This window comes from Bolinopsis microptera, chromosome 10 (assembly GCF_026151205.1).
Source record: "Bolinopsis microptera isolate Bmic1 chromosome 10, MBARI_Bmic_1.0, whole genome shotgun sequence".
NCBI lineage: Eukaryota > Metazoa > Ctenophora > Tentaculata > Lobata > Bolinopsidae > Bolinopsis > Bolinopsis microptera.
Window position 1 is genome coordinate 605,537 of NC_087081.1, and position 26,863 is coordinate 632,399.

At 39.0% G+C, this 26,863-nt stretch overlaps 4 protein-coding genes and 1 long non-coding RNA gene across 5 annotated transcripts in view; 4 read left to right on the forward strand and 1 right to left on the reverse strand.

The window, feature by feature from the left end:
* Positions 1-8,214, forward strand: part of LOC134821696 (serine/threonine-protein kinase MRCK alpha-like) — a 36,559-nt gene extending 28,345 nt beyond the window's left edge. The window contains 6 exon segments of the mRNA XM_063832406.1: positions 3,374-3,452; positions 4,352-4,440; positions 5,815-5,911; positions 6,277-6,364; positions 6,506-6,728; positions 7,005-8,214. Of these exon segments, the coding sequence (XP_063688476.1) occupies positions 3,374-3,452; positions 4,352-4,440; positions 5,815-5,911; positions 6,277-6,364; positions 6,506-6,728; positions 7,005-7,125 (697 nt within the window). The 3' untranslated portion in view covers positions 7,126-8,214.
* LOC134821779 (uncharacterized) overlaps positions 1-26,863 on the forward strand; it is a 474,787-nt gene that overhangs the window by 222,121 nt on the left and 225,803 nt on the right. The window lies entirely within an intron of this gene.
* Positions 1,313-20,960, reverse strand: LOC134821697 (uncharacterized). The gene is made up of 7 exons (XM_063832407.1): positions 20,832-20,960; positions 15,476-15,550; positions 14,729-14,905; positions 2,756-2,902; positions 1,885-2,627; positions 1,616-1,720; positions 1,313-1,522 (listed from the first exon to the last, which is right to left on the reverse strand). Exons 4-7 carry the CDS (start codon positions 2,772-2,774, stop codon positions 1,379-1,381), a joined length of 1,011 nt encoding a protein of 336 aa, XP_063688477.1. The 5' UTR covers positions 2,775-2,902; positions 14,729-14,905; positions 15,476-15,550; positions 20,832-20,960; the 3' UTR covers positions 1,313-1,378.
* On the forward strand, positions 10,935-13,616 carry LOC134821984 (uncharacterized). The gene is made up of 3 exons (XR_010161096.1): positions 10,935-11,067; positions 12,721-12,773; positions 13,120-13,616. It is a non-coding gene; the product is annotated as an uncharacterized LOC134821984 (long non-coding RNA).
* LOC134821787 (amyloid beta precursor protein binding family B member 2-like) overlaps positions 24,161-26,863 on the forward strand; it is a 61,597-nt gene continuing 58,894 nt past the window's right edge. The window contains exon 1 of the mRNA XM_063832562.1: positions 24,161-24,178. The gene's annotated coding sequence lies outside the window, so the exon portion shown is untranslated. The remainder of the gene's footprint in view (positions 24,179-26,863) is intronic.

Here is a 26,863-nt window from a genome sequence, read left to right on the forward strand (position 1 = left end):
TTTTTCTACGGGTATTTGCCTCACAGAATGGCGGCCAAAAAAAAGGAAGGTCTCTCAAAGTCACAAAACACACTTTATTCCAGTTTTTATCTCATAAGAAGCTAAGTTGACACTCATATTTTTCTTCCCGGGGGTTCATTTAATCTCATAACCATTTTTTCTTTGAGAAAAATTGGCCGGAAAATCTTCCTCCAAAAAAACATGCCTCACAGAATGGCCAAATCTGAATTTCTATAATTTTGTTGATAGAGATACTTTTTAAATTTCTATCACCACACGTTCTTAGAAAACCTATTAAGGAATGGGGTAATAACCTAAAACTCACGAAAAAACTGATCTGTGAAAAATTATTTCACAAAAAAGGAAAAATGCCTGACAAAATGGCAAAAAAAAAGAAAACGAGAAAATTTTATTTTTCTAAAACCTTTGGCTCTTGTTTCAGGCATGCTGCTGGTATTAATATGCCTTGTTAACACCCCCATATAGGTGAAATTTCTTAGAACTGGATAAAAAGGGCATAATTTCCTACACCAAAAATGGCCATTTTGTGTGGCGTTGTTCATATTCCCTGATTTCATGATTTATAACCTTCATTCGGCTGTAAAAACACTCCATCTGGAGTGTTATTGTATGATAAATAGCTTGTGAATACTTTAGACTTATGGTTTCATTGAATAAAAGGAGTTTTAAATTTTGGCCATTTTGTGAGGCATATTTTGGCCATTTTGTGAGGCGTTTAGCCATTTCAACATTTTGTTTCTTCCTAAATTGAACAATGTTCGTTTTGTTTGATGAATACTATTCTTTAAACATCTTCTGTCATACTGGTGCCAGAAGTTCTCACCAAAATGCAAACTTAGTTCAAAAATTTGAAAACAAATTTTGTGAGGCATATTTTGGCCATTTTGTGAGGCGTGTAGCCATTTTAGCATTTTTTTCTTCCTATATTGAACAATTTTCGTTTTGTTTGATGAATACTATTCTTTAAACATCTTCTGTCATACTGGTGCCAGAAGTTCTCACCAAAATGTAAACTTAGTTCAAAAATTTGAAAACAAATTTTTCAGTGCTCAAAATTTCTACATAAACAGTCATATTTATGCCAGAAAATGTGGTCCTAGTTAATGATTTCACCACAGGAAGTGTTGCCAGAAGACTTTTGTTTCATATGGTATCCACAAAACCTACCAGTCTTTTATAAAAAATTAGTTACAAAAACATTTACAAATTTGGCCATTCTGTGAGGCTAGCCATTCTGTGAGGCATTTACCCGTACATTATAATAATCACTAAATTCCATAACGTTCCACATTCCTCCTATTAATCTCGTCCACAACCGTCCTCATTAACCCGCTCTTATCCTCCAGCCCCACATAATCTATAGTAAGTAACTAACTGGTCTATTGTAAAGTTCATGTACAGCATTATTAATTCCGCTCCACTTGTTGAACTCTTCCCCCGCACATTTAGCCGCCATATCTTTTATACACAGCCCCCAGCTGTAAAACCAGGCCACTTCCACCTGGCAGGTTAAGTCATTAATTAAATATTACTTATTACTTTAACACGCTTAGTTGATCGATAAATAACTTGATCGATTAAATTTATGTGTTACCTGGTGGTTTTCTAGTGAAGTATCTGAATCCTCCTTTATCATGTCAATCAGCTCCTCCTCTGTAAAGCAACTGAATGATATGTAGCGTGTCTTCCAAGTGCTAACCTGTCACAATGTTGGGTCATGTTAATGGTATTTCAAGTGCTAACCTGTCACAATGTTGTGTCATGTTAATGGTATTTCAAGATGGAGCATGTTATCAAATTTAAGCGCACTAAACTATAACAAGCGATGAATGAATCACCACTTAACGGAATAAAAATACCAACCAATCTCAAAGGGTGCATATTTGGCTTGTTTTCAGGCTCAAACTCCTCGTTCATGAACACAACAAGTCTCTCGTTTCTCTTGACCGCGTCACCAAGAAGCGGATTAGGACTGGGGTTCATCTTGGTACTAGTCACCACACTGAACTCGTCCTCCAGCGCCCCTGCTATCTCCTGTCTCTTGTCCCCGTGGTGGTTATCTGCCCTTAAAACAACCACCTCGTTTCTGTTCTCAGCTTTACCCAGCCAGGTGTTTATCTCCAACAGAGCCCTCCTCAGGGATTTGGAGTAAGCCAGGCCATGTACCAGCACAATACCAATCTCATAGTACTCCCCGGATTTAGATTCTTCCTCCGTTATATAAGACACGTCCATATCAAGATGTCTCACTCCAAGTTCGAGCATGCTTGTTATTGAAATGTCGTGGTTTTGATAATAGCATGCTAAAAGCTCCGGATCAGGATCAATAGGAGCGTCCTCTCTAACTCTCATAGGTCCAAATGAGCCTGAACCAGTGTTATGTGCACCAGGTAAAGTGAACTGGCTGAGAGCCAAGTTGCAGGCACCCTCTATACCATTTACAAGACCACAGTCACTGATACGTGGTCCGCATGTTAGTGTGAGGGAGTGAGAACAGTTAGACTCGGGCTGTGCTGTACAAGTAGACCAGTCACTGGATTTACAGGCTATGTGGACACTCTCTGTAGTGAAGGGGCTGCTCTCAACTCCACTTAGCCAGCGGGCACCTGTGTCAAGTAGTTTTAGTTGGCAGCAACATATCGAACGGTACTCAAACTTTGAAAGAGGAATAACAGCATTTGAAGTGTTATAGACTCTAACATCATCCATGATCCAACAGTGTAAGAGAGTTTACCTTTATACTGGAAGCCCATGCCACGACAAACAGCTCTGGCGGTACTGTAGCTGAAACCAGTAGCGCACACTCTTTCTCCACCATATCGCAGTAAACCCTCCTCTTTCTCAGTATCTCCGTTATTATCAACTAACGTTAACTCCTCACCTGAACGGTAAATTTGTGAAAAGGACAATATTGAGAAATGGGAGCTAATCGTGGGGCCTCGGTTCGCATTGAATCACTGTTATCTTCTTATGAAATTCAGGTGACGTCACGTGGTGTGATGACGTCACGTGGTGTGATGACGTCACGTGGTGTGATGACGTCACGTGGTGTGATGACGTCACGTGGTGTGATGACGTGTGTGATGACGCCACGTGGTGTGATGACGTCACGTGGTGTGATGACGTGTGTGATGACGCCACGTGGTGTGATGACGTGTGTGATGACGTCACGTGGTGTGATGACGTCACGTGTTGTGATGACGTCACGTGGTGTGATGACGTCACGTGGTGTGATGACGTCACGTGGTGTGATGACGTCACGTGGTGTGATGACGTCACGTGGTGTGATGACGTCACGTGGTGTGATGACGTCACGTGGTGTGATGACGTGACTAATACCCAACTTTTTCAGGGATGTTCGATTGGAAGAGCAAGAGCAACCTGTCATCCTTGGAGGCATCAGAAGACGAGAAAATGCATCCGTTAAAATCGTAAGTCGTTTTTTTCACCTAATTTCGCACTAAAGAAAGAAATTTCCTTACTCATAAATTGTTTAGTAATTCATTTGTCTAAAACTGCCTAAAGTAGCAGGTTATACCGTATCAGCCCACATAACAGCTGTACACAGTGTGGTTACATCAACCTTTTTGAGGTTTAGTTAATTACCATGTCCCACAATTGCTCAGATAAAGCTGGGTGTTGTTGAGCAGCAGTCTAAATGTCTACTAGCTACACATAAAGCTGGTAGATATAATGGGTGTTATTGAGCAGCAGTCTAAATAATATCTACTAGCTACTTAGTAGTGCAGTTAGCTAGTATAAGTATTAACTATTACTTATTAGTTGCTGGTCAGTGTGATCCACTCTATCCTACTCATTTACACAATATAACGGCTATTAGCACTTAATTACACCTCCTACCGGTCTTACCGTTTAAATCAGTCACGTGGGTTTGTTTGACCGCTTATTACTGTCATGTGACTCGGTTGAACCAATCAGAAGGCAGAGATCGTTAGCTTTCTGTTGCCAGATGGTAAGGACGGGAGAGCAGGGCTTTATTAATGATAATTCCGAAATTAACGAGTATTTCACGGGAAATTATCGAGTTTACAATCATATTACGAAACGCTTTATTCATTCGAAATTCAGTATATTGAGTAATCAAGTACTGCGATCATCAGTTGATAATAATTATGATAATTATCTGAGGCTTTATTTCTAACCTGACCAGCCGAAAGCACTTAATAAAAGGTTTAAAGACGCTATTAATATCAACTAAATTGTAATCGAACCGAGAATTGGTAGTTGATACCCAGGTTTTAGACCCATTGCCCCACGTGTGGTTTAAAAATATAATTGATTAATTACATAATTACCCTAATTACCTCAGAAATCGACCGTGTCCCGCCCCTCTAACCGGCAGAGCCGAATATTCAGCATCAACAGTATGAAGCAAGCCTCACAACCACTCAGAAATAGGTTTGTGCAAGTGAAATCTCTATTTCTATAGGATGGTTGATATTTCGGGGAGTCAAGTTTAAGATTTTGTCTTTGATAAAGGCGACTTTATTTTGGTAATATCTATTGTCTAGTTAAGTATTACCGCGTGGTTGGTATTGTTTTGTATAATTGGGATAAAGCTTTATCGATAAAAAATATATGTCTACTATTTATAATATCATAATTGACTATTATTAGTTGTACTAATGATAAGTTTCCCCGTACCACAATTGATACAATCAAGAAATTGCTATATTACTCATCTGATGAGTAACTTATCATCCACATTTCATATATGAGGTAAATTTAAGATAAACTATATGGCGTCCTTAAGCATATTAAGTTCCATAGTCTTGGGGTGAAACTAACCTACTCTAGAGAATCTCCTTTACTGAGCCTCGTTACAATTTGCAGACCAGCGGAATTTGGTTGATTGGTCTAAATAAAGAAATGGGCGGTCCTATGAAATAGGATTTATTAAGATTCACTAGGGAGGCTCTTTGTTATATTGAAGATTTAGTCCAGTGAATGGCTTGAGTGCTTGAATTAGGCATTCCTACACCACATACCTAAACCTGGATTATTGAACGTTGGAATTTAAATATGAGAATTTTGGATGAGATCTCTATCTTGTGGTGTAAACAAGCACAGGGAAACGGCAATTACGTTGCAGCTAACTGAAAATAAGATATTTAAAAGTCGTCCGCCCAAAGTCAGTAAAACTGGATAATTAGCGGGCATGCTCTTGGTACTAAAGTTATTGTATATACCTCATATTAAGTGAACACTATAGGGGGGGGGAGCCAAGTGGATATTTGTAGATATTTGTAGATTAATGTAGAATGGATAATCCACGAAAAAGGTGGATGACATTCTACAAATTTATACATTTATCTCCAAAAATATAGTAGAATTTCTGGGCACATATTTGAGATTACATTTTTTGTAGATAAATGTAGATATTTGTAGATTATTGTCAATGGATAATTCACGAAAAAAGTGGATGACATTATCCAAATATCTACAAATATCCACTTGGCTCCCCCCCTATATACCTCATATTAAGTGAAAACTTTTCGGGAACCACCAAAACTTTTAAAATAGCTGGGACAGAATTTCTCAACTCTTTTGTACAAAAAACACTTCTGCTATTCCTGGATTATGGATAGATTTGTTTTGTTATATGTGGATAAGTTTGTAAGAGCCAAACTTCAAAATACTGTGGAAAATATCAAAAGGGCGAATAAACAGTATTTTGTAGTTGATGGCTCGTGGTGCCAGTCAATGTTTAGTCAAAAGAAAAGAGAGAAAATATAACTATGATCAGTCACAATTAATTAAACTCATCGTCAGGTTGGAAAAGATTGAGATATCTCAGCCGAGTAACTTTAATCACGTGACCCACATGGGACCATGTGATGGCAGTAAAATTCTACTGGACATACCCCAGGTTTGTAGTACTACTTCAGTTCATGTGATGATGATTGGGTAAATGTGTGGTTTTATATCTCTGCTTTTAGAATAACCGTGATTGGATTTATCTCAATAACGAATTAGTATAGTTAGTGCTAGGTACTGAACTCTAGAACTCCTTATATGGGCATCACGTGTAACTCTAAAACTGATCAGCATGTTATTGTAAGTTGTAATGAACATGCTGATTGCTTTTTGTTTATAGGCAGAAATATTCAATGAAATTACAATAGCTACTCAAGTACTTCACTTTTGATCGAGCTGAAAATGGCACGGCCAATATCATAACGCATATCGATAGAACATATTGGGAAGATATTGATTAATTTGTTTTCTGTTCAGGCGCAACAAGACCCAGCTCTAAGAAGGACTATGACTGCAGCAGCCAGCTTCAACAAGCTTCCTAGCCCTTCCCGGTCTAACGACTCCGGTTTGTTTCTTTATTATTATTTTTCTTCACACTTTTGATGCCGATGGTCATTTTACACCAAATGTTTAAAATATGTGTCTGACACGAAGGAAAATGAAGTTAGTCAGGAATGTGAAATTGAATGATAGTGACTATTGTCAGGTATAGAGTCGGGAGGAAGGATGGAACGAGCGGCTAGTTCAGTAACTGATCTACAAAACTTCCGGTACAAGCCGCGTGACCCCCTGCCACCTCGAGACTTGTCCACTAGGGACTCTCTCCGGAGTATACCGTCGCGTGACGTAACGCGTGATTCACGTGACGTCACGCGTGATTCATTAGTGCCACGTGACAAACAACAACAAAGTACTCGCGATAATATTGGGTTAGTTAACATTAGGAACTGATCTATTCAAAACCAAGATTTTATGCTATATCAGTAAAAGATGGTGCTGTTCAGTAATGTTAGCATTAGGAAATGGAACCGTGTAGTTCATGGCTTTATGTTGTCATACTGTCTTAGGCCTAGTGAGTGAGGGAGTTGGTAAGTTGGTTGTTGTTCGCTGGTTTTGTTTTTGTCGCTGGTCAAATAGCATGGTTTATAAATAGCATTTTACCTCCGGAGCTGTAAAATTCACCCCTAACAATACTTCTATTTCAGTGATACAAGCCCAGTTGACGGCTCTATAAGCCCCCAGGGCACTTCCTTGCGGAACTCAGTACTCGGGGGTTTCTCTGAAGAACAGTTAGCGTTTCTAAAAATTATGGATGAAAAACAATAACGTAGCGGTCACTCCAGCAGTCGCCAGCCAACTCAGCGGTCATCACCTAGATGGTGGTGGTCACCATGGTGATGGTGGTGGTCACCTACGTGTCATTTGTGCAGCCTCCACCGTGAGACACTTTGATCCGAGTGGATTCAATTTTCTGCGGTGCTTGTTGAGCTTCAATCATTAGGACTAATAAAAACGATGCCGAATGGCTTGGTCGAGACTCGAGGGTCGTATCAATTAGGAAAATTCAAGACAATCGCTATCCGTATCGATCTGCAAGATGAATTATTATTTTTATGTTGCGTTCTTTTATTTTTAGTTTTACATATTATATTATACTGTTTTCTGCTGTAAAAAGTTATTGATAACCTCTTGTACTTAGAGCATTGCTTGACATTGATGATGTGGTTGGAGCAGGAAGATTGAACTTGTTACAAGTGCCAGATCCTTGCCTCATGATTTTACAAATACTTGAATACATTATACTTAAGTATAAGTATATACATTATACTTATACTTAAGTATAAGTTATAAATACATTATACTTAAGTATCTTATTTAGTAATCACAATTAATTAAGTTATTGAAATTGATTAATCGATTATTCGTTCAAAAAGTTGTCCTAGCAGCTTTAGGAAGCTGTATGCTTGCATTTAATGCACGAATGTCCATAAACGTACATTTCTGGATTTAATAAGATGTTAATCTTTTTACTGTTCTGATCAGCTTAAGAATTAAACATGAAAATGTTACCTGACAACTAAGTTATCATGGGGTATGTATCTGCCATATAAGCCGGTAAGGATTGGGTTTATTAAGATTTCCATCAAGCTCCACATTAATTTAACTAATTAATCAACTAGTTAATTAGTTAATTAATCAAGCTCAATAATTATAAATTACTGTTCTCTAAAATATCCGGTATTTTAACTTCCATTTCGTTCAATGATAATCGCATGTTATGAATTATGTGTAAAGATTTCCGTTATTAACCTTCTTTTTATTTTTAGAACTCATCTCTAGCAATATAATTCAAATTAACACTAATGTGAACTAGTTAACATGAATTTGTTAATTAACATAACTGCGATTCCTTTTTTTTGCAAATTATAAGATTTTTATAATATATCACTCGGCCTTTTTGAGATCTATAATTTCGTAGAACTAGGTTTCGTAAATCTGTTGAGTGTTGCTATTTATATGTCAGGGAAATCATTTGGAGGAAGAAAACCTGCTTTTTGGTTGGACAGTTTTGGAAATCTGCTTTTTAATTGGAAGGTTTTAGAAATTTGAGTTTTGATTGGAAGGTTGATGTTGAAGGTAATCGTCGTAATTGTTACTTGTTTTGAGACCCTGCTGATAAGAAAATTTGTTTATTTTCATATAGATATCGCTATGAATACTTAATTGATAACATATTCGAGTTTTTCACTTGTCAACTATTTTTAACTGTGATAAACCATCGGACTAATCCTCAAATCTTAGAAACTGTTTCCATAACCTATTGTTACCCCTAGTTACCTCCTAGTTACCCCTAGTTACCCCTGACTACCAGTAATATAACATAACCCATTGACCACCCTTTGTGCAACGTACTGCTATTACTTATATGCCAACCAGCTAAATTGTGTAAAATTTGCTTTTGGTGCTGGCTCAGGGAACCATAACGATAACCTCGAGACATTCTGCTTTTCGTCCACCCACTCTCTAATAGTGTCTCAAGACATCAGCCCTAGCAAAAGCATTGTACCTCCTAGATTTACAAACCCTGACTACCAGTAAACCTGACTACCGTAACCCTGATACCGTACACCCTGACTTTACAGAAATAAAAAACCCCGAATACAAGTAATCCCTGACTACCAGTAACCCCTGACTACCAGAATACAACCCCTGACTACCAGTAACCCCTGACTACCAGTAATCCCTGACTACCAGTAACCCTGATACCAGTAACCCCTGACTACCAGGTACTACAACATGTGATTCTACCCGTAACCCCTGACTACAGTAACCCTGACTACCCAGTACCCTGGACTACCAGTACCCCTGACTTACCAGTAACCCCTGACTACAGTAACCCTGACTACAGTAACCCCTGACTACAGTAACCCCTGACTACCAGTACCCCCGACTACCCAGTAACCCCTGCTGTGACTTACCAGTAACCCTGACTACCAGTAACCATGATACCCAGTAACCCCAGACTACCAGTAACCCTGACTACCAGTAACCCTGACTACCAGTAACCCTGACTACCAGTAACCCCCTGACTACAGTAATCCCTGACTACAGCAAACCCTGACTACCAGTAACCCTGACTACGTAACCCTGACTACCAGTAACCCCTGACTACCGTAAACCCTGACTACCAGTAACCCCTGATTCGTACCCCTCTGACTACAGTAACCCCTGACTACCAGTAACCCTGACTACCAGTAAACCCTGACTACCAGTAACCCTGACTACAGTAACCCCTCTCTGACTACCAGTAAACCCATGACTTACCAGTAACCCCTGACTACCAGTAACCCCAGACTACCAGTAACCCCCTGACTACCAGTAGTATCCCTGACTCCAGTAACCCTGACCACAAGTAACCCTGACCACAGGAACCTGGACCCAGTATACCCTGACTACCAGTAACCCTGACTACCGTAAACCTGACTACCAGTAACCCCTGATCACCAGTAACCCCTGATACAGTCACCTGACTACCAGTAACCCCTGACTACCTGTTACCCCTTGCTACCAGTACCACCTGACTACCAGTAACCCTGACTACCAGTAACCCTGACTACACAGTAAACCCCTGACTACAGTAACCCCTGGACTACCAGTTACCCCTGACTTACCAGTACCCGCGCTGACTTACCAGTAACCCCTGACTACCAGTAACCCCTGTCTACCAGTACCCCCTTCTGAACTACACCAGTTAATCCCCTGCTACCAGTAACCCCTGTACTACAGTAACCCCTGACTACAGTAACCCGATTACAGTAAACCCTGATACAGTAACCCTGACTACAGTAACCCCTGACTACCAGTAACCCCTGACTACCAGAATACAACCCCTAACTACAGTAACCCCTGACTACCAGTAACCCCTGACTACCAGTAACCCCTGACTACCAGTAACCCCTGACTACCAGTAACCCCTGACTACCAGTAACCCCTGACTACCAGTAACCCCTGACTACCAGTAACCCCTGACTACCAGTACCCCTGACTACCAGTAATCTACCTCAAAAGTGGGCACGTATGTTGGTTATATCTTAAATCCTGATAATCTCCGGTAACCGCTCACCGTGACTCCCTGCTAAATTTAGCTCTACGTGAAGATTACCCTCCAATATCTGCTCTTTAGAAACATCTGATATAATCACTGACAAGTGCGATTACAGATTGCCACCACTGAAACATCCTCCATTGTCCATTATTACTCATCACGCTATTGCAATACTTGTTAACATTAGGGGGACGGGTTATCATTGTAGGTTAATCTACAGCCGGTGGCATTGTGCATCTAAACCAACCTTTCCATTAACGGATGACAGGACCCGTGAATTTTAACATCTGGTCCCAGATAATGAGGAGCAAACCCCCCGGCCAGTATTGTCCACCTCTACACACCATGAGACCTTCACTCAATCATCATTGTACTCTCCGTCCTGGCTAACTGCTCCCAGTATTCACTATTTCTCGTAATCACTGCAGCACGTGCGTCTCGGCCGGTTAATGCAATATCGTGACGTCACGCGGGTCATGTGATAAAAGCAGCACGCCCACGTGATATGTGGCGCGCGCGTGATGGTTGGCCGTATATAGGGAGGGGGAGAACGAGTCTAGGTCAGTTATCTTCAGTTGTACGAACACATCAATCAACTCTTACCCATTCAACGAGTCCAAATCTACCATGTTCTCCAGAAACGATATCTTCAACATTGTCTTGTGAGTCAATCTTACTCTACTATGGTGCTACCCTACTACTCATGCAGTCAAGATTAAGAGTAGATACTACACTACAAGTACAGGAGTACTACTAGTACTACTCCTGTAGTGTAGTATCTACTCTTAATCTTGACTGCATGCTACCATTTTTTATCATCTAAACAACGATTCATTTTATGAACAATGAAATTTCTTGGCCACATAACCATTCTTAAGGCAATCTATTGTGAAATCTTGTCCAAATGCCCATATTTACTAACCACTACATCATCATGAGCCCTTTTGCACAAGACTTTCTCGCATAAAACTATCATTTGTAGAATAAGAATCATAAGAAACTGGGCCTTTCGGCTTCTGAATTTAGTCTAAGACTCTCAAGTTAAAGTAAGCTTTAATTCGGCTGCCAGCAACATTGTACTGTTCTAGCGTCCATTTCAGCATTATTAATGTGTTGTAGTTTATCACAATGATTTCGACCGAAAATAAGACTATGGTTTCCACAACCTACAGTTTTCGTAAGAGAATTTGAATTTCTAAGTGGAAATAGTACAACTGATAACAACCAGCAGCAGAAGCACAGAAATTAGAAGGATTTAAAATTAGACTCACCAAATCTCGTATTGGATAATGATCCAAGCAACTCAGAATTGAGTTGGATCATTTTACAATCCGAGATTGGGAACGGGTTCTATAGACAAACAAATGAATATTTGGCTATTAATTCTGATTAATTAAGGCTTGAAAACGATGACTTAGACTCGCTGATATATACACCATTCTCAATAATCTCATCCAAACCGGGGATTAACTGATCCTGTTCAGTCCACGATAAGCTGATCCGAATTTTGTATAGTATTTTTAATTTTATCTAGCATTACAGTTTGTATCAGTAAGCAGACTTTGTCTATTCCAGCTTTAAGATCATGAGCTAGTAAGACGTATAGTCCGTGTCTCATAGACATGTTCAATATCCTGTTTAAATTAAATTTCTCGTAAATATTACAGTCTAATGAGTGTTCTGAAGGAACATTAAACCTGAGGTACTAATAATTTTGATGTTATGACCTTTTCTGCACTGGGTGAAAATTCATTAAATTACAGCCACTCATTAAAACCTACTTAAGTCTAATTATAAGATATATTTCGTAATTGAATGCACAGATGAACAAAGCGGTAGTAATAAGTACAACTACAGGACAAATTTAAGTACCCAATTGCAGTTCGCTCTAATCAAAAGTAAATCCTCGGGAAGGATTACTTACGAGCGATCATTGCAATTTAAGAGGATTATTTAGCTTTAATTTAGCCAGCGGATAAGTTTAAGAAACCTAGTTTAACCCAGTAGAACTTGGCTAGACAAATAAATACAGTAAGCTATTAAAGTGTCCACTCACACTTCATCATGTAGTCCAACTTAAATAATTACAATCTTATGACAAGAACTCTGGTACTTTAACTAAATTAAACAACTCACTTCAATTTTCCAATCATCTTAAAGTTAAATTGCAGTTGAACCGTATGATCAGTTAATTGCAAGTCCACAGAGGCTTATAAAATAAATGAATTATGAGCAATTATAATGATTTGTTTTAAACATTGTAATTATAATGATTTGTTTTAAACATTGTAACTGTAACTATGGTGATATTTCAGCACCTTTGTGCTGAGTCTGGCGACCTCCTACGCAGCCGCGCTCAGTGAGAACGGTTAGTTTCTTACTTTTTATAATGTATAAGCTCAGTGAGAACGGTTAGTTTCTTACTTTTTATAATGTATAAGCTCAGTGAGAACGGTTAGTTTCTTACTTTTTATAATTTATAAGCTTTTGTCTACTAGTACTAAATGTTCGTTATTGGATGGGCAACTTGGTATTATTTCTGCTCTTACTTGATTTCAAATGGTCACAAATTTTCTGATTCTTATCCAACAATATTCCACATTATTTTTCATTTCTAAGTTAACTTCTAAGTCCTCGATTCCATCGGAAAAGTGTGTAATTCGTGTAAATTTTTAAAAATACTGCGCATTTTTCTTGACCCGGTTTTCCCCCAGACGACATGATGCTCGAGTCAGCAGAGATCGTCGCTGAGCACGCCGCTGAGGGTGGATTCTACGGATAAGTTCCTCAACCAATCCCCCGGACTGTTACAAGCGCAAGAGTTGTACAACGGTGTTGTCATGGTGACAACAGTGTTGTTGTCATAACGACGACAATATTGTCATAAAACCGACGACAGCGCTGTCAACTTTTGTGTGTTTTGGTTTTTACTCCTTTACGGACACGGACATCTCGTAACCACTATATCGTCGTAGCGTTTTTCGGTAGCTCTTATGTAAAAACTTTAGATGATGGTTCTAGAATGTTCGATAATGTTCTAGAATGTTCGAGAATGTTCTAGAACTTCAGTAGATGACAGTGCAGATTGTGCTTGTTGTAGTTTGTAGCTTAATTAGACAGTTTGATGTTTTAAACAAGAAAATAATATGTTTTAGAGTTATGATGTACTGAAGTTCGCCCTGATTTCCCCTGATCTTGCATTAACTTTTAATATATCGCTTTTCATTTTGTCTCCTCTAATTTTAAAACAATTCTGTCCAACTGGTTTAAAAAATCAGGATCATAAATTTGTTATTCAAATTTCATGAAATTAGACTGAAAATAATGTTTTTTCTACAAGACCTGTCAAGTCCTCAATGTGAACTATAAATACCACAAAACCATTAATAACGCGAGCAATCCCAGGAGTTTACCAAAAGTAACCATGTTGACATCTTCAAAGAAGGTGATGCGCCATTGAAGCATTCCCAAAACTAAAGTTGATGATATTACGACCAGAAGAAGTGAACATCTCGTTTTTTTAAAACGACACGAAATTCAAAATTTTTCGAGTAAGAATTATTGCCCAAAGATAATTCGATTCATGATTTTTTGGGCAAAATTGTTACTTAATTACCTAAAAATTTCGGGTTTTACCAGTGCAGTAATCTAAGTCCTGCTTATTCTACTTCTCCTTTTTCTTCTCCTGTTCTTTCTTCTCTCTTTTCTCCTTATTCCTTTCTTTCTCCTTAATTTCCTCCTCCTCTTCTTGTTCCTCAGTCTGACAATCTCTTCCTTCTCCTCATTCTCTACCTTTCTCTCAATCTCATTCTCGTCCTTCTCTTCTGGTTAATGCAGTATGCACTATAATCTCCTTGTTCTCCTTCTATTTCTCCTTCTCCCCTCCTTTTCCTCCTCCTTCTCAGTTCGGCGAATGCATTGTTCAAAAAATCAACTATCACATCACAATCATTCGCTGCTTACAAACAAACTATTTTGTCGCGAACTGTTGCAGTCTGTGTTCAGTGTACTTGGCATTTAAAGAACTTCGACAGTAAGGTATTAACACAGAAGTAAAGGGCATGGGTTAGCTTAGAGAACGCAAAATAATTTGGAGGAGAATGTCAACATAAAATGAACTTGAGATTATATAACTTAGGGGATATGGTTAAATTATATGAAGGGGTAAACTCTGACTGGGGTCCTCAGAATAAATAATACCGGGGTACAGGAACACATGAGAAAGCCAGTGGAACATCGTTGGGAATTCTAAGGAACAAAACCTTAAAGGAAAGGCTATTTAAGATGTAAAGACTTAATAAAGATGGTCTCTATAAAGAGTACCTGGACATTGTTGAGTAGCGCAAGCTTCTGTAACCACTCCACCCTGATCCCCACCACAATCAACTCCACCACGTGCAGGGACAGGATCAGTGCAAGTTCTGGTTTTGTACCGTGTTCCTCCACCACATGTTACTGTACACACTGACCAGTCTGTCCAGCCGGTCCACCCACCGTTAACTAAATCGGTTACTGTTACAATAATGTAACTGAAATACAACCACTAAATCGGTTACTGTTACAATAATGTAACTGAAATACAACCACTAAATCGGTTACTGTTACAATAATGTAACTGAAATACAACCACTAAATCGGTTACTGTTACAATAATGTAACTGAAATACAACCACTAAATCGGTTACTGTTACAATAATGTAACTGAAATACAACCACTAAATCGGTTACTGTTACAATAATGTAACTGAAATACAACCACTAAATCGGTTACTGTTACAATAATGTAACTGAAATACAACCACTAAATCGGTTACTGTTACAATAATGTAACTGAAATACAACCACTAAATCGGTTACTGTTACAATAATGTAACTGAAATACAACCACTAAATCGGTTACTGTTACAATAATGTAACTGAAATACAACCACTAAATCGGTTACTGTTACAATAATGTAACTGAAATGCAACCACGGTTTGGTATGATATGGAAGCATGTATAGTAGGGTGACCTGGAATTAACTGAATTTGTAGACTGATTTTCGACGAATGTGCTAAATTTAATCTTACCCCTTATTGCGTAGATTATCACAAGAGTTATAGCTGCAATTTTAACTGCTACTAGAATCAACCAAAACGTCCAACCTGAAAAATGTTATTGTGAAACTCGATGCTGATCGTTTCATCTGGTACTAAACTCCGAATTTATTTATAAGACAAGTTAAGATTAGGACATTCGGTCAATAATAGTAATACGAACCAGCTAAAGTACGTATAGGACATTTAAAGATTGAATGATAATCTGCGGCTAAATCTTGGGACCCTCTTTCTTCACCAACAGTAGAAGATACAACAGTCTCACGACCATGAGCTTCAGCATCATGAACATCTTCAATTTTATTGGAGCGATCAAACATGATAACAATTGTTGAGACCACACATAGTCATAGTACGACTGTTCGAAAGAAAAGAATTGAAACAAAGAAAAAAATCGAAGATAATTATCCATTTTTGATTTTAGATACACAATCTCGGTGATATCGTGCTATGAATATAATTTTATAGTTGTATTATATCATGCTTGTGAATATTTGCACTTGTAAATTTTTTAACTCTGCATAAAACAGTAATTCTCTCGGGAAGATGATTCACTTAAAGAAATTAGTTGCTTGGAGATCTTGGAGGCTTAAAACACTTTAAATTGGGTATGTATAATTTAAATTTATATGGTATGTATAAAAAATGATATGTATAAAGTCTACAATGGGAAGAAGGGTAAAACCGTGTGCAATAAAATAGTAAACAATTTAATAAATTTCCATATAATTATATATATATAGTCTCAAGTCAATTGTGGGTGGCTAATTGTATAGTCTCAAGTCTATTGTGGGTGGCTATTTGTATAGTCTCAAGTCAATTGTGGGTGGCTATTTGTATAGTCTCAAGTCTATTGTGGGTGGCTAATTGTATAGTCTCAAGTCTATTGTGGGTGGCTATTTGTATAGTCTCAAATCAATTGTGGGTGGCTATTTGTATAGTCTCAAGTCTATTGTGGGTGACTAATTGTATAGTCTCAAGTCTATTGTGGGTGGCTATTTGTATAGTCTCAAGTCTATTGTGGGTGGCTAATTGTATAGTCTCAAGTCAATTGTGGGTGGCTATTTGTATAGTCTCAAGTCTATTGTGGGTGGCTAATTGTATAGTCTCAAGTCTATTGTGGGTGGCTATTTGTATAGTCTCAAGTCTATTGTGGGTGGCTATTTATATAGTCTCAAGTCTATTGTGGGTGGCTATTTGTATAGTCTCAAGTCTATTGTGGGTGGCTATTTGTATAGTCTCAAGTCTATTGTGGGTGGCTATTTGTATAGTCTCAAGTCTATTGTGGGTGGCTATTTGTATAGTCTCAAGTCTATTGTGGGTGGCTAATTGTATAGTCTCAAGTCTATTGTGGGTGGCTAATTGTATAGTCTCAAGTCTATTGTGGGTGGCTATTTGTATAGTCTCAAGTCTATTGTGGGTGGCTAATTGTATAGTCTCAAGTCTATTGTGGGTGGCTAATTGTATAGTCTCAAGTCTATTGTGGGTGGCTATTTGTATAGTCTCAAGTCAATTGTGGGTGGCTATTTGTATAGTCTCAAGTCAATTGTGGGTGGCTATTTGTATAGTCTCAAGTCAATTGTGGGTGGCTAATTGTATAGTCTCAAGTCTATTGTGGGTGGCTAATTGTATAGTCTCAAGTCAATTGTGGGTGGCTAATTGTATAGTCTCAAGTCAATTGTGGGTGGCTATTTGTATAGTCTCAAGTCTATTGTGGGTGGCTAATTGTATAGTCTCAAGTCTATTGTGGGTGGCTAATTGTATAGTCTCAAGTCAATTGTGGGTGCCTATTTGTATAGTCTCAAGTCTATTGTGGGTGGCTAATTGTATAGTCTCAAATCTATTGTGGGTGGCTATTTGTATAGTCTCAAGTCAATTGTGGGTGGCTAATTGTATAGTCTCAAGTCTATTGTGGGTGGCTATTTGTATAGTCTCAAGTCTATTGTGGGTGGCTATTTGTATAGTCTCAAGTCTATTGTGGGTGGCTATTTGTATAGTCTCAAGTCTATTGTGGGTGGCTAATTGTATAGTCTCAAGTCTATTGTGGGTGGCTAATTGTATAGTCTCAAGTCTATTGTGGGTGGCTATTTGTATAGTCTCAAGTCTATTGTGGGTGGCTATTTGTATAGTCTCAAGTCTATTGTGGGTGGCTAATTGTATAGTCTCAAGTCTATTGTGGGTGGCTATTTGTATAGTCTCAAGTCAATTGTGGGTGACTATTTGTATAGTCTCAAGTCTATTGTGGGTGGCTAATTGTATAGTCTCAAGTCTAATGTGGGTGGCTAATTGTATAGTCTCAAGTCAATTGTGGGTGGCTAATTGTATAGTCTCAAGTCTATTGTGGGGGGCTATTTGTATAGTCTCAAGTCAATTGTGGGTGGCTATTTGTATAGTCTCAAGTCTATTGTGGGTGGCTATTTGTATAGTCTCAAGTCAATTGTGGGTGGCTATTTGTATAGTCTCAAGTCTATTGTGGGTGGCTATTTGTATAGTCTCAAGTCAATTGTGGGTGGCTATTTGTATAGTCTCAAGTCAATTGTGGGTGGCTAATTGTATAGTCTCAAGTCTATTGTGGGTGGCTATTTGTATAGTCTCAAGTCTATTGTGGGTGGCTATTTGTATAGTCTCAAGTCTATTGTGGGGGGCTATTTGTATAGTCTCAAGTCTAATGTGGGTGGCTATTTGTTTAGTCTCAAGTCTATTGTGGGTGGCTATTTGTTTAGTCTCAAGTCTATTGTGGGTGGCTATTTGTATAGTCTCAAGTCTATTGTGGGTGGCTATTTGTATAGTCTCAAGTCTATTGTGGGTGGCTATTTGTATAGTCTCAAGACTATTGTGGGTGGCTATTTGTATAGTCTCAAGTCTATTGTGGGTGGCTATTTGTATAGTCTCAAGTCTATTGTGGGTGGCTATTTGTATAGTCTCAAGTCAATTGTGGGTGGCTATTTGTATAGTCTCAAGTCTATTGTGGGTGGCTATTTGTATAGTCTCAAGTCTATTGTGGGTAGCTATTTGTATAGTCTCAAGTCTATTGTGGGTGGCTATTTGTATAGTCTCAAGTCTATTGTGGGTGGCTATTTGTTTAGTCTCAAGACTATTGTGGGTGGCTATTTGTATAGTCTCAAGTCTATTGTGGGTGGCTATTTGTATAGTCTCAAGTCTATTGTGGGTGGCTATTTGTATAGTCTCAAGTCAATTGTGGGTGGCTATTTGTATAGTCTCAAGTCTATTGTGGGTGGCTATTTGTATAGTCTCAAGTCTATTGTGGGTAGCTATTTGTATAGTCTCAAGTCTATTGTGGGTGGCTATTTGTATAGTCTCAAGTCTATTGTGGGTGGCTATTTGTTTAGTCTCAAGTCTATTGTGGGTGGCTATTTGTTTAGTCTCAAGTCTATTGTGGGTGGCTAATTGTATAGTCTCAAGTCTATTGTGGGTGGCTATTTGTATAGTCTCAAGTCTATTGTGGGTGGCTATTTGTATAGTCTCAAGTCTATTGTGGGTGGCTATTTGTTTAGTCTCAAGTCTATTGTGGGTGGCTATTTGTATGGTCTCAAGTCAATTGTGGGTGGCTATTTGTATAGTCTCAAGTCAATTGTGGGTGGCTATTTGTATAGTCTCAAGTCTATTGTGGGTGGCTATTTGTATAGTCTCAAGTCAATTGTGGGTGGCTATTTGTATAGTCTCAAGTCTATTGTGGGTGGCTATTTGTATAGTCTCAAGTCAATTGTGGGTGGCTATTTGTATAGTCTCAAGTCTATTGTGGGTGGCTATTTGTATAGTCTCAAGTCAATTGTGGGTGGCTATTTGTATAGTCTCAAGTCTATTGTGGGTGGCTATTTGTATAGTCTCAAGTCAATTGTGGGTGGCTATTTGTATAGTCTCAAGTCTATTGTGGGTGGCTAATTGTATAGTCTCAAGTCAATTGTGGGTGGCTATTTGTATAGTCTCAAGTCTATTGTGGGTGGCTATTTGTATAGTCTCAAGTCTATTGTGGGTGGCTATTTGTATAGTCTCAAGTCTATTGTGGGTGGCTAATTGTATAATCTCAAGTCAATTGTGGGTGGCTATTTGTATAGTCTCAAGTCTATTGTGGGTGGCTATTTGTATAGTCTCAAGTCTATTGTGGGTGGCTATTTGTATAGTCTCAAGTCTATTGTGGGTGGCTATTTGTATAGTTTCAAGTCAATTGTGGGTGGCTATTTGTATAGTCTCAAGTCTATTGTGGGTGGCTATTTGTATAGTCTCAAGTCAATTGTGGGTGGCTATTTGTATAGTCTCAAGTCTATTGTGGGTGGCTATTTGTATAGTCTCAAGTCTATTGTGGGTGGCTAATTGTATAGTCTCAAGTCAATTGTGGGTGGCTATTTGTATAGTCTCAAGTCTATTGTGGGTGGCTAATTGTATAATCTCAAGTCAATTGTGGGTGGCTATTTGTATAGTCTCAAGTCTATTGTGGGTGGCTATTTGTATAGTCACAAGTCTATTGTGGGTGGCTATTTGTATAGTCTCAAGTCAATTGTGGGTGGCTATTTGTATAGTCTCAAGTCTATTGTGGGTGGCTATTTGTATGGTCTCAAGTCAATTGTGGGTGGCTATTTGTATAGTCTCAAGTCTATTGTGGGTGGCTATTTGTATAGTCTCAAGTCTATTGTGGGTGGCTATTTGTATAGTCTCAAGTCTATTGTGGGTGGCTATTTGTATAGTCTCAAGTCTATTGTGGGTGGCTATTTGTATAGTCTCAAGTCTATTGTGGGTGGCTATTTGTATAGTCTCAAGTCTATTGTGGGTGGCTATTTGTATAGTCTCAAGTCTATTGTGGGTGGCTATTTGTATAGTCTCAAGTCTATTGTGGGTGGCTATTTGTATAGTCTCAAGTCTATTGTGGGTGGCTATTTGTATAGTCTCAAGTCTATTGTGGGTGGCTATTTGTATAGTCTCAAGTCAATTGTGGGTGGCTATTTGTATAGTCTCAAGTCTATTGTGGGTGGCTATTTGTTTAGTCTCAAGTCTATTGTGGGTGGCTAATTGTATAGTCTCAAGTCAATTGTGGGTGGCTAATTGTATAGTCTCAAGTCTATTGTGGGTGGCTATTTGTATAGTCTCAAGTCTATTGTGGGTGGCTAATTGTATAGTCTCAAGTCTATTGTGGGTGGCTATTTGTATAGTCTCAAGTCTATTGTGGGTGGCTATTTGTATAGTCTCAAGTGGTACACGTAAGTATCACGGTGCCCGGTGGTTGATTAAATTATGAAAAGTGAAAACGACGGACAAAAACAAATGACTGTTATTAACAACGCTGAGAATAAGCTAATAGTAAGACATTACAAACCTGATAATGTACGAGGTGGACATTTTAAAATGGAGCGACACCACCCAGTATCCTTAGCAACTTTAGTTTGCTGACCATCATCTACTGTTACTGTGACATTTTCATTAGGTTGTTCATCACTGTCGCACAAATCAGACGGTGGTTCACCGTTTAGTGCATTAATAGAACCTGGAGCTTCGAGTTGTTGAAAATCATCAGCTGCAACATTCACAATCACATTTTGCGATTCACAGTCGTTATTCGGAGTGACCTCCATAGCACTTGTAATACAAGTGCTGTATACAAGTGTTGTATTTGTTGTGGAATACGATTTGCTCAGCTGTACTGCCTGAAGAACAGTTCATAAGTAAGATATCCTTGACTAATTAAACCAATTAGCAAAATAGTTTAACTAACAATATAGTGCTCAATTAACAAAACAATCACAACTTTACCTTAATGTTAATGATGATAAACAATGCAAATACCCAGCGCAATAATGTGTAAGTAAACTGTGTATAAATTCGCCCTCACAGAGATTCTCCGTGTAACAATATAATAGGTTTCGTACGTGAGCCAGTATAAGTGTAAGTGTACACTCAGAAGTAAGAATGTTTAGTTGAGTAATCATATAAAGAAAAGTACTAGGAACTTGTTTTGAACGAGTGTGCTGTTTGCGGACATATAAGAATATATATGTATATATTAATGCTTTTCATGCAAACAAGTTACAACAAATATCAAATTCTTTATGTAGTGCATCCTGGGTTTAGACAGGATATGCCCGCTTAAAATACTTCCATCGCGTCAATAAATGTAATAGATTAATTGTAGTATTGTAATTAGTTTATATATATATAATTATATTCGTCACTTCTGATCGCGACAATACAAACAGTGTAAAACCAACAATTTTGACAAAGCCACAACGCAGCTTCCCAACAACCGATTTGCAGAATTCAAAAAGGGACATTTTAAAAAGAAATTGCTGAATTTTGGTTGCTCGGTAAGAATTTTGCCAATTATTCTCAATTTTCTTGTTGTGCTCCACAACTATACTTCTGTATACTTCAGTCATTGGGCTGATGACTCCAGTGGAAGGGCTGGTGACTCTAGTGGAAGTGTTGGTGACGATGAGAAAGACCATAAACCAGGGATTCCTTCGGGAGCATGTAAGATTATATCCTTTTGTTCGCCAATGGGGTGTGTCTGGGTGTCAAAGATCTTCAAGGTGGGTGCTACTTGTGATGAACTCTAGAAGGATGGGGTGGTAATACTCGGTCTGGCCGTCTGGAAGCCCATAGAATTCCAGTTCAGAAACCGAGTAAGGAGGTGCGGCTACTGATGAGAAGCCTCCTTAAAGTTTATTTGGGTTAGAAACGACATCTGGGTCCCTACCCTCGCACAAGATTATTCTCAATTTTCTTGTTGTGTTCCACAACTATACTTCTGTATACTTCAGTGATTGGGCTGATGATTCCAGTGAAAGGGATGGTGACTCTAGTGAAAGTGGAATTTTTATACATATGTTTAAGAACATTAAATGTTTTGCCAGTGATACCTAGTTTAGCTAATTTTAAGAAAAGAGCTTCACGGCAAACAGAGTCGAAGGCTTTCCGGAAGTCCACAAAAACAGCATAGACGGGAACCTTGATGATTCATGATGGTATGAAACCAAATGGAGGTACTGGAAGTCAAAATGCCAAAGAAAATTGAAAAATAATATTGTCGAATTTTCTGTTCCATTTTCAGTTTTTGAAGATGAAATTTCCAGGATCGAAATTTTATAGTTTTAATGGACGGACTTTCAAGACTTCTTTGTCTTGCATGTCCCAGGAACGATCATATAGTTTAAAGTTTATGGCAGGATCACTGCCGAAAGCTGCATCCTGTCCAAAATTCTGTTAGCAGATGAGTATTAATGGCGAACATTTTGCCGTATAAGGCGAACATTTTTTAAAGATTTTGCTTGTGCAAAAGGGCTAGCGCCTAGATGATCAATTTGGCACTAGAGATCATTTTCAAACACAGTTTTAAGAACGATTAAAATAATACGGTTCTAAATGCATATTAGAGCCTGCCACCAGCTCTTGCTAAATAAGTGTGGTTCGAAAAAGGGATGCATATTGTATTCTTCCAAGAAATAATTTCAGGAAGCTTGGTTTCAGGAGTGAAATCTAGCAATGTGAAATGATAAATCCAGCAAGATTTTGTGTTGGCTCATTTGTTAAAATTATGAAGGATTTCACGCTAGGAAATTACTGAAAACTGGTCAAAATGGGGACCCGTGGAAAAACTTAGCTCATGATATTACTATTGGCCAGCTAGCTAGCATGATTATAATGGGGACACCTAAACATAAATGCGGACACCTAAACATAAATGCGGTATCATTTCGGCTATATAGCACGTGGGTACTTGCGCGCGCACCAACTCTTCTATATTATAGTCGTTTGTCGGCCGCGCTCAGTATACTATACTAGAACTTTTAATGGCAACAGGACTAATATGATCAGTCTCATGCTGAAGACTTAAAGTGGATACTATTACTTCATAAATCATAAATCATACTTGCGATGACTTGACTTATTTCTTAAATTAAAATGAACTATTTACACTAAATTTCGCTAATTTCAGTAAGTGTAACTCAATTCATTTTTTTGTATCGAATTTTTGGATAAAGTTGATTGATTAAAAATAAATTAATGTACACAAATTTTGCCTCAGATATACAGGGTGGGCCAAAAGTCAGTGTGCAAACGTTGGGTCTTATACCTCCGCCGCGTTTTATATTTGAGAGCTGTTGCTTTGCAGATGGCATACTGTACTTACTGGTTCGAGGATTCCGTCGTCAAAATTTGGAAATTCGAATATTTTAGACCACGCCCATTCAATATTAAAACACCTATATTGTTTTCTCTGAACATGCTGAACGCCTAATTTTTTTCAGAGACAGTAGATTATCAAATGTTGCATATGATCTGAAAACATGAGGCAAAATATGATGTGAGCCGAAATGATACCGCATTTATGTTTAGGTGTCCCCATTATAATCAGAAACACTGTGTTATTTCAGTTAAGGAGCTCCTCATTATATTTTGAAGTCTTTAGTCGCGAGAGGGCAAATATGCCACCCACTGTTCCAAATACTGTTAAGTATTCTGAAACGTTAAATTGTACAGGCTCGAGAGTCTCGATTTTTTTGTGACACATGGCAGCCATTTTAGGGTTTGAATAGTCGAATCTGATTGGTTAAGTTCTGTCACGTGTCAAAAGATATGCTTCACCTCACCCCAGAATTCACATTATGCACGTATGCGGTACGATGTTTTAAATACTTTCAACACTACTATATAACAAATAATTTGAGAATATGAGTATGACGTAGAAATGTCGATAAGTTATTCAGCTATTTATTTCCATTAGAATCTGTCTTCACTGAGTCTATTCAGAAACAATCAGAAATTTGAACAAAAGAACTATCAAAATGAGACTCAATAACACTACACGAATCCACCAGATGTTTTGAATGTTTTGTAAAATGATTTTTTAAATTTGGTATTGTTCCCGTTATGTTAATTACCAACAGCTTAGGCCAGCAACTCTGTTGTCTTCCCCTCCTGAGCAAATGTGCAGCCAGGGTGGTCGATGTTGTATTGATTCACTGCATCTTTTAAGAATACCCTCCATGAGATGTTGGTTGGGACTTTAGGAGCACACATTTTAGTGAACATCTCTCGTTGACACCGTCCGTCATCATTGTCAGTGTAGCAGGTGTATCTCTGGAACATTGTCTCCATTACAGAGCCATACGACTCAATAATGGCCTCAGAAGCACAGTCGACTAGGCATTTTAGAAAGAGGAGAAGGGGTCCAGGCTGGCATTTTTTCCAAAACCTGTCACAGGTGAACAGCGCTCTTGCTGCTAAATCAATTGTCGGCACTGCCTTGTCCTTTATCCACACACAGGCTTCTTGAAACACATCTCTAACCCTCTCTATCTCCACCGTTGACAGCTGCGATCTCCAAGGTTGAATAAACAAATGCTCCATGATGTCAAGATTGAAGATGGTGTTCACTTTGAACTCTGGCACCAGCTCTTCAATCTCTTCGAATTCGGTGCTGCTGCATTTCTTAGTAGAGCATGCCGTGGCACTGGTGAAAGCCTGACATTTTTACACATCTAAAAATTGCCCGGTTCACGCCAAAGATAGCAGGGGTTACCTGCACAGATCGGCCAGCGATGAAGTTGATCAAAGCAGCAGCGTTTTGGATGAGAGGAACATCTTGCTTACGCTTGTTAGAGTTTATTTGGACCACCCATCCAAAAGTAGGAGCTGTACTGCACCTGCAGCTGGTCAAGAAGGTTTTTACCAAGACCCAGGATCATCTCCATCCTGACCTCTGGCTCCTCCGTCATCCGTGTCCATCTCCCTCCTGTCCTGCTTGTCCCTGTTTCTCTCTGATCGGGTCCTTCCTTCGTCTGGGGCAAGGTAGCCAGGGATTCCCAGTTCACATTTTTGCAAAGAATTCCCGAAGGTGGTACAACATGATGGGAGTGGGGAATGTTTCAAACTTCAGCTTTGACAGAGCCTCTCTCCCTAGGTCTACCAGATTTACATATTCAGCTATATTTAGATGTTTGGACTGTCCTGCCAAACTGAACTGTGAAACAAACTGAATGGTGTTGTTTATTAAAGCCAGTTTGGGCACAAAGTCTTTGTGCTGAAGCATTTTCGATACCTTGAGAAGCTTGTCCCTCGTTTGTTTTAGAACAAGCTTCACATCTGCTGCTGCCTTAGCCTTTCCCTCCCCCTTTCTCCTCCTCAGACTGAACCGCGGGTTCCTCTGTCCCTGTGGTGCTTTTCTTTTCTTTCACTGGCCCTGGTGTAACTGTTTTCGTTTTCTTCAGTTTCACCATTTCCTGTTGGATCACACCGAGGATCACTTTAAAATGGTTTATAAATGTTGTGAACTGCTGCTCGACATGTTTTACGAACTTGAGCTTTTTCAAAGCAGAAGGCTGTGGCATCCTTATCTTCTCGGCCATGCATGAAGCATGGTACGTCTCGTACTAGGAGTTAGCCAGATTACTAATTATGGCGTTCACCCCGTCAATGATCCTGACTATCTTAGGGCACTTCGAGACAGCATTCGACCACATCAGCTCCCACATGTGAGCTATGTCCCAAAGATTGAATAGACCCTCTAGGCAGTTCTGCTCCTCTATGTTCTGAAGCACATTATTGTTTAGATATTGTCCATCCCCGCACAGCCCTACAAAATTTTTCATTGAAGAAATAGTTGTCCCACATGTCTCAAGCTCACTGAAAATAAGTCTGGCCAAGCCTGATCCAGTGACGTCAATGGCGGAGGGGTGGCTGAAATACAGGAACTGTATAAACTTCGGGAGGCAAACCAGGTCCTCCAGTTTAGGGTTGGGGTTGCCGAAGTCAGCGAGCTTTATAACCCTAGTACCTGCTTAGCTCGGTGTTTCACCGTATCCTTATCAGCACTCACTGACTCACTGCAAAAGGAGTAAGGACACTTGTGTGCTCCCCACAGAAGTGGACAGGGGTAGCTAGCTGTTTACTCAGCCTATTGATCCGAACTTTGTAGAACACATCTACCCATTTAGGAGGAGCTGCTGCAGAATGGTTTTGAAATCCCACGTTCACACCTGCTGAAATGTTAAGGACGATTCTCATGGGGTACGAGTTAAAACTGTCCTCCAGATGCAATGTATGCCCATGAGGACTAATCCAGCGCAATTCGTCATGGCCTCCTCGTTGTTCCTCCTTATCTTCTCTCTATCAACCCCGTTTTTTGCCCGCCACTGTGTCTGGTGTTTTTCTCCGACCAAATGTTTAGTAACCATAGTAACCACATAGTAACCACCTAGTTACGACCAAATGTTTTGAAAATGTCTGCTTTTTAGCGTGAAAATCACTTGTTAGTTTCCCATTTTCACTAACACTGACCTTCTTGAAGCACTTGGTCGTAGACTTCCTTGTCCAATACCTTGGACCAAGGACTCTGTCCAACGTTCCTGA

What these genes read in the sequence shown, in the direction of transcription:
- LOC134821697 (XM_063832407.1), bottom strand. An exon ending in ATATGCACCCTTTGAGATTG is followed by an intron (nt 1,721 to 1,884) that starts GTTGGTATTTTT and finishes ACATTGTGACAG; the next exon opens with GTTAGCACTTGGAAGACACG. An exon ending in CTTCACTAGAAAACCACCAG is followed by an intron (nt 1,523 to 1,615) that starts GTAACACATAAA and finishes TTAACCTGCCAG; the next exon opens with GTGGAAGTGGCCTGGTTTTA.